This window comes from Colius striatus, chromosome 4 (assembly GCF_028858725.1).
Source record: "Colius striatus isolate bColStr4 chromosome 4, bColStr4.1.hap1, whole genome shotgun sequence".
Classification (NCBI taxonomy): domain Eukaryota; kingdom Metazoa; phylum Chordata; class Aves; order Coliiformes; family Coliidae; genus Colius; species Colius striatus.
In genome coordinates, this window is record NC_084762.1 from 69,805,766 (window position 1) to 69,820,195 (window position 14,430).

The 14,430-nt window shown below is 37.2% G+C and overlaps 1 protein-coding gene across 6 annotated transcripts in view; it reads left to right on the top strand.

The window, feature by feature from the left end:
* The first annotated feature begins 24 nt into the window (after window positions 1-24).
* Window positions 25-14,430, top strand: part of CPNE3 (copine 3) — a 29,699-nt gene continuing 15,293 nt past the window's right edge. The window contains exons 1-9 of one of the 6 annotated variants that reach the window (XM_061994602.1): window positions 220-438; window positions 584-690; window positions 2,311-2,518; window positions 8,551-8,690; window positions 9,275-9,454; window positions 10,460-10,534; window positions 10,977-11,048; window positions 11,842-11,925; window positions 12,965-13,054. In XM_061994602.1, coding sequence (XP_061850586.1) covers window positions 8,559-8,690; window positions 9,275-9,454; window positions 10,460-10,534; window positions 10,977-11,048; window positions 11,842-11,925; window positions 12,965-13,054 — 633 coding nt within the window. In that variant the 5' untranslated portion in view covers window positions 220-438; window positions 584-690; window positions 2,311-2,518; window positions 8,551-8,558. The other 5 variants (XM_061994601.1, XM_061994600.1, XM_061994603.1 and 2 more) reach the window with 5 other exon arrangements.

Here is a 14,430-nt window from a genome sequence, read left to right on the forward strand (position 1 = left end):
GGGGCGGGGCGGGGCGGGGCGCGCCCGCCTGGCGTGGGCGTAGCCGCCGCGGGCAGCAGGGCCCGACGCCTCCGCACCACCGCTGCCCGCCCCGGGAGGTGAGGGCTCGGCCGCGGGCGCTCCGTAGCGGGGTGGTGCATGTGCTCCGGCTGCTGCTCAGGGCGAGACTGCGCCTCGGCCGCGGGCGAGGCGGAATGCTCGAGGTTCTGGGGGAGGCAGCCGGTTGCCTGGCGGGGCCCCGTCGCTTTCCCGTGCCTTAGGGACGAGTTCTTCGCTCGCTCGCTCCTCCACCTGGGCGCGTGCGCGCGTCAGCTCGCTTGCTGCAGGATCTGTTCTCTCTTCGGCCTGGGGAGGGGGAGTGGGTCCCTTTCACGCGTCGCTCCTTCGAGCAGCCGCCCGGCTCAGCCGCTCTAGCCCAAGGACAAGAGAGGGCTGCTGGTGCGAACGGCGGAGCTGGGTGGGGCAGGGCAGGGCCGGGCCGGGCCGGGCCGGGCCGGGTCGGGTCGGGTCGGGTCGGGTCGGGTCGGGTCGCGGACGGCCCCGCTCCTCACCGCTTCCTCTTGTGAAACATCCGTCTCCTCAGGTGGCCAGACCGCTTCCTGCTTCGAAGCACCGGCCGCTCCCTACGGGGAACGGACGCGGACTTCTGCGGGCCTGGAGCATTCGGCTGTTTGATCCACCGGCCCTCAGGTAGCGAAACTCGGTGAAGCTGAAGCTGCACGCCGGGACGTTTGGGTCCCGGGTGCCGGTCTTTGTGGGCGATGTAACGCTACTCTGGAACGCGCCCTCACCTCTCAGGAAGGAGACTGTTAGGAGCCATTCTCCTTCGTGAAAAAAAGCACATGCTCTTCCCGAGCTGCTATTGGAGTGGGCTGTTGTTTTTGCTTTCTTTATTGCAGTTGTTATGTGTGAGACAAACCTTGGCTGATGCGCGTGTTGTCATAATTTACTTGTCCACTAGGGAAAAGTTAAAATACTCTTCATTTTGCTTCCAAACTCTTTTCTTCAAAATTCATTAAGTATCCTCAAGTTAATACGTATTGCTGCCATTCCAAAACTTACATTGGTTTTCTGGGAAGTTTTATGACCCTGAAAGTCCCCATTAAAAGATATTACTGGGTTGGTATAAAAAAAAAGCTCATTTAGTAAAAGTAAGTGGAGTGAAACTTAACTTCTTTTTTTTCACTGAAAGATTTAGCTTCATATGTGTAATGAAATCACACAGGTAAGGTGCTTCAAAGAGCAAGCAGAATGCCAACAAACATTAGAAGAAATAAAAATTAGCAAGAAAGATGTATAGACAAGCAAGGAGAACCGGATAGAAGTCAGCTTGTTTACAGTGTTAGGTACAATGCTGTATTTCTCCAACAAGTATGTTCGTGTAACGTATCTCTGAATTAATCTGTACAAATCCATTATATGTAATTGGTAGACTAATTTTAGTTCAACCTTGAAAAGCAAAAGTATTCAGCAAGTAGGCTGAATAACTAAGGTGTTATTAAATATCAACTGACAGAATTGCAAAGTAGCAGTGCTGTAGCACAATGTCTTTTCCTGTGCTTGAAAGAAGACTGTATCCTGTGGAACGTACCTATAGTATAACTGGATCAAATGCTTTATTGAGGGCACAGTTAGGAGCCTGCTGAATTAGTTGCCATGGTGGCAACTTCTGATATTCCTCACATCCAGAATGATTATTATGAAGTCCTCGTAGTAGGTGATTAGCACATGTGCAATAATCTAGTCTTTCCGGGACGTAGCATGATTGCTGTGTGTCTGTGTTTTATAGCCTCTGCCTGTTATATCCAGAGCATATATGATGGCTCAAGGGTACAGTGAATGCAGAGTGCAAGTAGCTGCTCTGGTAAGGAACTGAAGGGCAGGTGACCTGGAGAGCTCTTGGTTTGCCTGTAGGAAGGTTTGGAATGCATCCAGGCTATAGTAAAGTGTTTTTTAGTGATTGTCAGTTTGAAGTTAGTGTTATTATTTATACTGAGATAGAAAATGATACGTTGGACCATGGTGTGATAGTGTTCTTAAGGATTTTTCTTAAGCAACCTTTAACAGTGAAGGAAAGCATAGGTTTGTTAGAGTGTAAGTGACACTGGGAGCTTGCAAGCTATTGATATTTGGCTGCTCACTTTAAAACACTATCACCTTATTGAGGAAAAAAGCCCCCATTAAAAGAGTAGGCAATCTGGTATTTGCTCTGAAAGTCTTAAAGGGCTTTTCTTCTTGTTAAATATCTAGTTTATATTGTACTTTGTTCTCTAACAAAATATCTGAGTTTCCCATAAATAATCTTTACAGTGCTGCTGTCATGGACACACACCAGAATGGAACAGGTTATGTACTTTAAAAGGAGCTGCTCTTCCTCACAATACGTGCATTTAAACCTGCTACTTTGATTGATACATGGGAATAACAATTCTTGGGTTTTAATTTCCATTCGCTTCACATTTTAATGTTATTGTTGAAGCTTTAGCCTTCTGCCAAGAAGTGCAGAGGAAGATCTGAGGTAAGTTACCATAGACTTCTTTTTATGAACTGACATTTGTAAAATGAAGTGTCACAACATGCCAGATTTGAAATGGACTGTAAGGGGGATTAGTCTGAAGCATGTGATCACTCGCATCTTTTTCTGCAATAAACCACATCAAGTTTTAGTGAGAGATAATGTTTTCTTTCTTCTAGGTAATATTAATTATGTAAAGTGTCTCTACACAGAGAAATCACATTGAAGAATACACAGTTTAAGATACTATTCAAATTGCATAGTTGATTGTTTTCTGTAAAGTAACTGATTTAAAAATATTCTGATAAAACATATAGGCAGGGAACATAGTTTCTCCTGGTTGAATGCTACCTGCTTAAAAAAAAATAAAGTCAGGAAATCTATGTTTCTTAATTTTCTTGTTCAGGACACAATATTACCTTTCATAGTTTAGCTCACATGGATCAAAACATCACCCAAATTCATAAAATACTTTTATGTGAGGAGGATACTGGGAAGAACCCTCAGCATGAAAAACGTCTGTAGGGTAAGCACACATATTCAGGAATAAAAAGGTCAACAGAAAGATATTTGGAAATGTTTGTTTCTAAGTCATCTTATGAATAGGCATCCTAGAAGTCTAATTAATTTCTGTTCTGTGCAGTGGGATTTTTTTTAAAAAACAGAATTAAAAAAAAGTTCTTTTTCAATGTAAATTATTGGTAGGTTTTATATATAGAAGCTATTTACAAATAGTTGCCTGGCTTGCTACACCAGTGTGCTACCAATCCTCGATAAATATTTAAACTTCCCCAAGTATGATTAAGCTTGTATAAACAGATGATTCATTTCCCATAGAGGAAGCAAGGCCTCCATTTTCACTCACATACCTCAGAATTCTTAAATACTTGCTCTTATTTTTGTTTTGCAGAATCTAAAGTAAAATGAGCTCAATGGTCACTAGAGTTTTACCAACGTAATCACACTTGTTCAATTAAGAATGATATCATCCCTTCATACATACTAAGTAGTAAATGTGAGAAGATGTATCTTACAGTCAAAGTTTTGTGTGATTCTTTAAATACAGAATGATTCAAGTAGAGAGATGTTACTTTGAGCTACTTCTGTTATTCAGCTTGTCAGCACATCAACTAGTACCACAGGATAATTTTATCAGCTAGCTATGTTGCCTGTAGAGAGAGAAAAAGAGGAGGTGCAATTCAGATTTAGATTTAGAGAAGCTCCTGATGTTCAAATGCAGTGATGAAATTAGGTTTTGAAACAGTCTTAGCCTTTGTAACTTTGTACAAAATATCAGCTTCTGTGAGGTAGTTCATGTCTTTTGAGAACTGAAGGGTTACCTTGAGATTTTTCATGTATATGTGTTTATATGCATTTAGTCCAAGATAATTAGAAATTGTGTTGGTACTAGCTCCATCAGAGGAAGGAAGCTTCTGTCATAATTTGTCAGCTGAGATGATGGGTTGAGCAGGTTATATTGTTTTGTTCATCTTTGTGACAGCTCTTCACTGGAACCCTTCCTGCGAAAGGTTATTGCAAAATGCTGTTCTACTTGGTATGTGATGCAACAGAGAAGGTTCTAAGGAATCTAGACCTAGAGATACTTACCATGGAATTTTCTGTTTGCAAAACTTGCCGCTTTAGTTCTGTCTGAAAGAGCAGAGACAGAAAATTGTATTCTCCAGATGTTTGGGACAGTAAAGCTCCATATACATTATTTGAGGTTTGGTCTTGGTTCAGGACTTTAATTTTTATAGTCTGGCTGAATAATTAATTGATTTCCATGTTGCCATCTGCCCAGATTTGTGGGAAGTATTGAATAATCCAAGAGGCGTGGAAGCACTGCTTGTATATGGCACTGCTTTATTCAACCTAGCATGCAGCTTTCATAAAATGTTCAAGTGTAGCATTACAGATAGGAGACTAGCTGATTTGGAACAGACTTTATTAGCAACTTCTGAAATGTTTCCCCATGCATTTTCTGTGTCCACCTTGAGGTGACTACAAAGTACAGATTTGTGGTCTATAGGCATTAGTAGTTCAGAGGAACTAGGAAATGTTCTATGACCGCAATAGCTTACATCAGAACAAGACTGAGACTTGTGACTAAAGGCAGTGATGCCAAACCCAGCTAGAGCAGTGCGCACTTCATTAGGCTTTTTATCTTCTTGTAGTTATATATTTCTGCTTGTCAAATGGGGAAACACCTATAGTTACGAACATATTGTACTGCTCTGGAAGGTTATCTGGGCAAGTCTGTACTTTCCTCTGGTATTGTAGCATTGACAGGGTTGCTGCAATCTGACAGTTGCCAGGTGCTCTGTTAGAAGATTGTTCTAATAGATCTGTTCCTTTCCTAGTAGAATGCCACGTTTACAGTTTCTGTTGAAAAGCAGATGTTGGCTGGGTTATTTGATAGATGTCATGTAACTTTGATAGAATCATTAGTGGAATTCAAAGAACATTATGATCAGTAGAACTACAAGACAAGACTAGTCCTTGACTTGGTATGCACTTAGTTGACCTAATCAAGCTCTTGAGCAGCCTATACTTGGCATAGGATCAGGATAGGTATCTCAGTTCACATAGTAATTTTAAAATCTTCTGTCTAGAATTATCAGTGGTGGTGGTTGGTTTGGTCTTTCTTTTTTTAAGTTAGATATGTTCCTGCAGTCATAAAAGCTGTTTCAATGAAAAGAACTATTGAGCTGTCATCTGGCCCCAATCTGGTGTGCTTTACCTTAGTTTATGGTGTACCCTACATGGAGGACAGACAGTTAATAGCTTGAGGAAAGCAGAGATTTTAATTGTATTTGGCTAATGAGCTTAATTACTTTCATAACAATAACTGATTAAATAATCATTTGTTTTGTAACTTAACTTACTGGCAATCAGGGCTTATCTTTTCAGAGCCCAAACAATACCACCAGTCCATGTAAAATTACTCCAGTATCCCAAACATGCAAGAAATCTGTTCATGTATCTAGAATATTGTGCATCTAATTTGCCTACTAGATCTAATAGTATGTTGTAGGATGCTGTTATTTCAAGAGGTAATGCACTAGTGCAGCTATGAATCTTCTTTCCATTAAGTCTTCAAAAACAGCACTCTTACTTACCTGACAATGACTCTGATCTTTGAGGATATCATCTCTAGGAGTCCTACCACCCACCACTGAAATCTGTTTTGAAAGTTTACAGCTAGAACTAGATGATCTCTAAAGATTCCTTCCAACCCCTACCATTCTGTGAACTGTGTGCACTCTGCAGGTTCTGTTGCATTTTAAGAAAACAATCTGCTGTTTCACTACTGTAAATACTGTTTTGAGTTAATAAGATACTACTTTTTCTCATTAGTAAGTACTTTATTAACTTCTAATTCTCATAATGTTATTGAAAATCGGGTTGTATAAAACTATTTATTGTAAAATGTGTCAGAGTGATGATATTATGATAATCATGTTGTCTTTTTTCAATCAAAATAGCAAAGTTATTTCCTGAAGTGCTTTAGAAATATTACAGACCTCTTCAACTCATTTTATAAATATCGATTCCTAATATTCTCAACACTTCTCAGTAATGCCTTGCATTGTTTTTCATCTTGGATTTTGCAAAACTGGAAATAGGAGACATTAAAGGACCACCTCAGGTTTTGTAATGTTTTACTTGTTTATCTGGATTTCAAGTTGAGTATCTTCCACTGGGATAAACGCATGTTCTTGTTATAAATTGTCTTTTATCTAATATTGGATGCAATTATGAGGCCTCAAGCAAGAGCATTTGCATTTGAGGGAAGGAGAGCAGCTTTTCTGTTCTTCCTTTCTCTATGTGTTACAGGATGCTTTTTACATAGCACCTCTTTTACTAAATCTGCTCTTTCTCACATTAGATGCCTAGTGAGAATTAGTAATATGTGGAGGAGAGGAAGTAACAGAATTTATGTATTCATGTGAGAAAGTACTTGTGATATAAGAAGTGAGACATGTCCATGCAGATACAGAGGCTATGAAGAAAAAGCTGACCAGATTTTAGGTTGATTAGATGCTATCTATTTGCCACTGATTTAACATTAATGAGAGAAATGTGGGTATGAGTCCTTTCAGGGTTTCATAATAATGATTTTCAGGGAAGGTAGAGTAAGAAAATTTTGGCTGTTTTGAGATGTATGTCTTAATTCAAGTTTGAATTTTATTAAATTTCCTGTAAACCCTTTCTACCTGTTGCAGCATTAGTGGGTGTTAGAGCACCATTTTGTCAACAGAAAGTTGTGTTTCTGGAAACAACTGTTAAGTAATCATGCACTGGTCTGCACTGGATTTAATGGCCAAAGCTGCTGACTGTTAATGAACTCTGTCTGGCAGCCAGGAAAGCAATAGGGAATGGAAAATACCAATCTAAAAAGAGAACCATTAAAAAAAAGGGCAGACTATTTTTTAAGAGATATGCTTTTGAAGCTTAAACCTTACTGATTTTAAAGACAATTTAACTACTTGGAACTTAGAACTTCACTTTTTTTTTCTCTCAAGGACAATGCCTGAAACTTGGTAAAATCATGGGAGCAAAATATACTCAAAGATGGAGGATTTCTGTGAATTTGACATACTTCTTAAAAACAATGCATGTGTCTGGATGTTGGAGTGATTCCTTTACAGATCACTTCTATTTACTTCAGTCTCTAAAAGATTCATCTCTAAGGTAGCAAAACAACCTCTGAAGTGTGCACTAGTGGAATACAAGAAACCACAGGAAAAATTCTCTCAGACCACAGTGTTTATTTCTCCTGGGTTCAATTCATCGTTCCTCTTTTTTTCCATGTTCTTCTCCCTTTTTGCCTATTAAAAATTCCTTCTCACCAAAAGTCAAGTGAATGCAGTAAAAGGAAGAGAGGTGGGTTGGGTTAAGTATAGTTTTATGTTCAAATACTCTATATGTGTGTGATGCAAACGAGCTCACTAGACAAAAACAGATGCCTTTTCTTCCTTATTCTGTTTAGTGTCTCATGCACTTTGAATATAAGTTAATCCAGAGGGATACAGTGTCTGGACTGTGGACTTACTGTAGGGAAGGAGAATCGGAAAGTAAAGAGGCTTGAGAACTTCCAAGATAGGCTGCTTTTAGAAAGATTTTGCAGATTTAGTCTCTGAGTTGAGGGCAATTGTACTGTAGAGTTGCACCTTCCAAAGAGGTGTCAACTACATTCCTGAAGAATGTAATTGCAGGGATTTTTTTAATACAGAAAATATCTGCTGCTCAGACCTTATTAGGCTTGCAAATGCAAGTTCTCCCAGCATCGGATTTATAACTGGTTATAAAGTTTTTTCTGTAGGCTTATAGTATCTACTGGTCCTCTCAGTTCCAGTGGAGAATGGCTGAGATACTTCAGGGGAAATGTGAGAAAGATTCCAGTTGTTCTTTCTTTAAATGAACCTCCAGGAAGAACACTTCTTCCTAGTTCTCAGTTACTTGACTTCAAAGTTGTTTATCCGTAGTGTTAAAAATTGTAGTTGTTTTTGAAGACTGACAAAAGCAGGATTGTCTGTTCCTGTTACCTGCTTGAATTCCCTTTCCAATTCTGACATGTTATGACTTCACCATTTTCTAACAATGGTTTGATGGGGGAAGATATCTCATTATTTTTTTCCGTAGTCATTAAATTATTATTAACGTCCAAATTATAAGATACTGGAATTCATAAAGACTTTACAGCTTGTGAAATTTTAATGTCAGGAATTCAAACCACTGTGCTTTCTTTGTGATGTGTTCTGTCTTCCATTTGATTCCTTAACTACTCTAAGAAACCAGATCGTGCTGCTTTTGTACAGATATTGAAACGAAATTTTATGCCTATGTGGCAAAGCCAAGCGTATGACAGTAATACTGCAGTGTTGGTATATCAGAAATACACATTTGGAGCCTCATGTATCGCTGCTGAACAAGCAAACAATTCTGATGATCAGTCAGAGAGCTAATGCGTTATGACAATCCTTATTTTTTTTATCTGTTTTTAAAATAATGATTTCTGTTGTGCTTTCTAGCTGAACAAATGGCGGCACAGTGTGTGACAAAGGTGGAGCTGACTATTGCCTGCACCAATCTATTGGATAAAGATGTTGGTTCCAAGTCAGACCCACTGTGTGTGCTTCTCCAGAACACGAGTGGTCAGCAGTGGTATGAGGTACAGTGCAATGCTTCTGATGAATTTGCTAAAACACAATCTTAACTTGTTGGACCTTCTAAAACACTGGAGCATATGATTTCATTAAAATATTTTACTATATATGGGCATCTCTGAGTACTTTCCATTAGATTGAAAGTTACACAGGCAGAGCACTACTAACTGCTTTCTAATAAATCCTTACACCTGTCTGTTTTCATCACTATTCTCCCAGCCATGCATGGACCAAAAGAAGCAGCCTTGTAAATACTGAAGTGTGCTTTTATGTATACAGTACTCTAAAACCCAAATCCTGGAGTTGACAATATCATGTTTTCATATTAGTTTTCCAAATGAAGGCATAGGTAATTCTTATATGGGGAAAAGAAAAACAAGTCCTCAGATATCTCTGACTTACGGCAGTGGGTTTTGTAATAAAATGTGGGCTTTATATTTGATTAAATATTTGATGAAAGGTTTATAGGAATATATGACTTTATAGGAAGAAGAATTTTGAAAGTTGGTGGTACTGTGTTATTTGATTTGATTTGAATGCTTGCTTGGTTGGTGGAGTACTGCATAAAATGCTATCTTTCTGACTGTAGGTTGATCGCACAGAAAGAGTTAAGAATTCCTTGAACCCAAAGTTTTCCAAGAAGTTCTTAATTGATTACTATTTTGAGCTTGTTCAGAAACTTAAATTTGGAATATATGACATCGATAACAAAACCTTTGATCTGAGTGATGATGACTTCTTAGGAGAATTTGAATGTACACTGGGCCAAGTAAGTATGCAGATGATTTCCCTTAGAATTAAGAAAATGTAGGTTGCTGCAAATCATTAAACCACTTTTACCTTAAATTTATCACTACATTCTTTTGTAGTTGAGGTACTCTAAAGTCAACAGGATTCCTTTCACTTGTTTTCTCAAGCTTCAGTTCATTGTAGATATATTTTATTTGTAATTTGTGATGATGGCCTGCAATGTGCTCTAGAATGGTGACTATCTGGATTGCTATCTGATGAGAAGTGGACTGTCAATGAGCAGAAAGTAGTAACTGCTATTTATTTACTCTAATACTCACATTCTGCTTGCTGTTGATTTCACTCCCATTTCCCTGTCAAATTTGGCTATTTCTGCTATCACAATCAAGCAGTTTCTTTTAACTTGTTCTTTCTGATAAATCCTTCACAGACACTTCTTGAGAGAGTCTTCTTGGGATATTTCCTCCTCTGTGTCTAAAGTATTTTTATTTTAAGTGCATTATAAAGATGGAGACATTGTGAAATGAAATTCAGTAACAATTTAAAATCAACAATTTGTTCTTAAAGGACCTGTAGAATGAGTAGACACACTTCTGAGAAAGCATTGCCTGAAGAGGGTGAAATAAAACCACCTAGAAACACTGCAGAGAGAAACTGATCTTTCTTCGTGTGGCAAACGTTGCATTTATAAATCTGTGTAGAGAAGCCATTTACAAAATGTGGCTTGTATATATGAAAAAGTTTACAATTTGAGAGTGGAACTTAAATTATTCCCTTTGTGTGTGTGTGATATTGCTAGAAGTAATTTTAATCTTTCAATTTTCGTTATTTATTTTAAAATTCTGAAGTATATTGAGTATTAGCTATTTGTTTACAGAGATCATAGGAAGTAAATGTAATGCTGTCCTCTTCATGTTAAAGGGGAGATTCCTAAAGTGAAAATACTCACTGTCTCATTTCATTCCTTCAAGATATCTATTAAATTGTTCTGATCATGCTTGGTACTCAAATTTTGTCTTGGCAGATAGTTTCTAGCAGGACTGTAACAAAACCATTAGTACTGAAAAATGGCAGACCTGCTGGAAAAGGAAGCATTACGGTAAGACAATTAATAAATCTCTTCAGCATTTATTCTTAAATGTTTTTTGTGCATTTTTTTTTAGACAGCGAGTGGCTTGAACATTGTGTTTAATATACAGTGCTTTAAAAAGTATATTAAAGCATTTTTCTTTGTCATCCAAAAGGAAAGCAGCCCACCTTCTGCATCTGTAAGTCTCGTTGTATCCACCAAAATAATGAAGACATCTGATGTGCTACTGTTTGGGCAGTATCTTTAACTTTCAGTGTCATCATCTAGGGAATTCCAATGTCAAATAAATTTGTTCCCCCTTTCACCTCACTCTGCACCAGATTTGTTAATGCTTCATTTATAAACAAACTTGATTTTTTTGAATGGGCTTGTCATGGGAGTGTTGTGACTATGAGAAAACTATGTAGTGCTTGAATGCAAAATATGAATTTTACTTTGTTTGCCTATGTAGATTACAGCAGAAGAAGTGAAGGATAACAGGGTGGTTGTATTGGAAGTAGAAGCAAGGAAATTAGACAATAAGGTATTTAAGTGATTGCTATTTCTTTGATAATGTAGTAAAATGAGAATTAAAACAGGAAATGTTAAAATGTTCATTCTTATTATTTGATGAAATAATTAAATCCATGAAGATTTTTCTTACGCTAAAAAATAAGTTGAAGAAAGATTGCTTCAGAGTAATTTCATTGACCGTTTTGAAATGAATTTTAATGTATTTCTAAATACAAGTGCATTGCAAGGATAGTCTGAGCAATGTGCTTCTGTTTAAAAGCAAATATCTACATCTAATCATAAAGATAAAGGAATTTTGGTTTGAATCGCTGTATAAATGATTACCTGTTGTGTCTCTGAAATAAATGGTAAAGAGAGTACTTGCAGTATATAAATCTGTTATGTTAAATATTTTGGGGATGGCCAAAAGTACTGGTTTTTATTAAAACAAAATTAAAAAAACCTGTAATAATAGAAAAATTTTTTTCCCGTAAAATTCCCATACAGTGATGCTTTTTTGAACTAGCCTAAATACTTATTTTCCTAAATATCCAACATTGTAGTTACTCTTAAGTATTCTTTTGCTTGAACTGTGAGGTATTTAGTAAGTGGACACTTGGAGCTTTATCCTAAACTGACAGACATGCCCCACTTTTTCTTTCACAGGTGGTGACATAATCAGACTAGTATTTTTTTAATCTAAAGCTTTTGTTCCCTGAGTATTTAGTTTACTGTTTGTTAATCTAAGTGTGTTTTAGCTAGCATTTAATAGTACTCAAATACCACAGGCTATTCTGGGATAATTATATGTTCTTTAAATGCAGGATTTTTTTGGAAAGTCAGATCCTTATCTGGAATTCCACAAGCAGACTGGAGATGGAAACTGGGTGATGGTTCACAGAACAGAGGTAGGATTTTTTCAGTCAATGACCTAGAGATTAAGGTTATTTGATTTCCAGTGTGTCACAGTAGTAGAGGTACAGTGCCTTAAAAAAAGAGAATGATCTCGCAGTTGATATGCAGATGAGCTGGAAATCACCTCAGCTCTTCCACAGTTTACGTGATAGAATGGGAAGTCTACCTGACTCTAATACTGATTCATGCTTTCCAGTTTTAATGTTTTTAAATAACTTTTTGCAATCGAGAGCATACATAGATTGAAAAGGTCACACAGGAACGTTTGTCTCGGTGCTACTCTGAGGGTAGAACGTGGATTTTCTAATGTTGGTGCTATTTTTTATGTTGGTGTAACCTAGCTATACCATTTACTAATTGAAGTACTTCTACTGAATGCTTGTATAACAAGGGCAGGCCAAGTATAATGACAGTGAGGCAAAATGTATTTGAGCAGCATCAGCCTTCTACCCAGGAGGAGATGCAGAGATCCCGTGGCAGCAACTGACAGGGTAGGCTCAATATGTCTCACTGAAGTGGAAGCTCAGACCTTAGTCACAGCTCGGGTACTGTGCACGTTCAAGGTGATGACCTTATTAATTTTGAAGCACGGATGCTGAAATTTTTGTGTAAAGATCTGTAAAAACTGTTTCTCTTGTCATTTCTTTTGCATGAAATATATCTTTTCTGTGAGGATTTCAGTGTTCTTCAAATTCAGTAATGAATCCAGAATTTGCTGTTTCAGCCTGGAACTGGATGGAGAATTAGTTCTTTACTACAGATTTTAAAAACCTTTTTGTGTTAATATTATTTACTGGTTTAATTTTCAAAAGAGATTTCTTTCCCTGCACTCATATAGTGCTGGAAGTATAAGCATTACTATCATTAGATATTATGAACTAAGTATTGCTTGTTGTTTGGAGATTGACGGTAGAATTAGTCAACTCTTTTTGCTTAAAAAAATAATGACATGAAGGTGTGACCTATTTCCATGACTACTTTCCACTCTTATGAACAATACTATTCTGTTGTTTTGGATTCCTTTTTTAACAGGTTATTAAAAACAACCTGAATCCTGTTTGGAGGCCCTTCAAAATCTCTCTCAATTCTCTGTGTTACAGTGACATGGATAAGACAATCAAGGTAATGAATATGAAATTTATGTATGAATTAATGTATTAAAAAAAAAGAATATGTAATAAACAGAAGATCTGTCATTCTAGTTATTGCCTTATTGTTTCAAATTGAATTGAAAGTATTAGGTTTCTTATTTGAAAGTCACAGAGATACATACATGTTTTAGAAAAGAAATCTCACCTTTTTGAGACATTATCTGGTAAAAGTTGGTGTTTGAAAGTCTGGAAAGCCAGTAGAACATGAAGTAGCTTTGAAATATCCAATTCTGTTTTGTTTGGATCGTACAGTTTTAATGTTACATCAGCCAGTATTTGTGGTGTTAAGATATGGCATAGTGAAAGATCCATGGCAAAGGCTGGAATATGCTTTTTTCTACTATGTGTCATGTAATATTGTTACTGGTGCAACAAGTAACACTATTGAAATTCTAAATATACTACCTGGTACAATTAATTATACTTAATATATTAACTGAGCTTACAGATATGGACAGATATATCTAGTGGATACCAGATGTAGCAAATTTTTTCCTCAGATAAAACTGAGCTTTCTCCCAGAAAGTCAACCGAACCTGAGAAGTGATTCTTCTACTAGGACCGGTCTTTATCTCTGTATCTTCAAGTCTTATTTTGAAAGAATTATGATTAACTTATGAGTGTTTCCATTCAGGAATTTCCTCTAGGGATGGTATTGAAGCTAAAAACTGAATCAAAATGCCATTTATAAGCTCTTATAAGCATGCTGGGAACCTGATATTTTAGCCATTAACAAAAAAAAAAAAAAATCCAAACCCACACCAAACAAACCATTACACTTGCTGTTCTTCCTCTGGGAAATAAAAATGAGAACATGATCTGCATGTGACAGGTATTAGTCATATGACTTGAGGCAGTCTTGGAAAATGCTTAACAGCCACAGTGATCTGAGTGTTACAAGCATCTGTATAGATTTCAATACTTGATTATAGAGCAGACTAATGAAGAACTTTAAGCCCAGAATGTGCTTCCTGTGGTTTTTTTTCCTTCTCATTTCTTTCTGCTTGCTGTTTCCCCAAAACAACTGAGAGCGCTCTTGTGTAAATACATTATGCTGTAAATACATTTACTTTTTTCAGTAAGCAGCCATATAAAAACTAGAGACCATTGATTAAAAAATATATATCTATTAAGACAGAGTTATTCTCAGCTCTATCATAATTTTAATAAAGTCTTTGGAATCTTACCTTGGAAGTGTAGGTTTATTTCCGGAAGAAATAGGTTTTATTTGGACTTGTTATGGACTTGCAACCAGACAGTAGGATTATGTCTTGATTTAGAAATACAGGGATACAGGCAGAATTGTATTATAATGCTGTTGAAGGACTAAACAGTACTTTTAACACT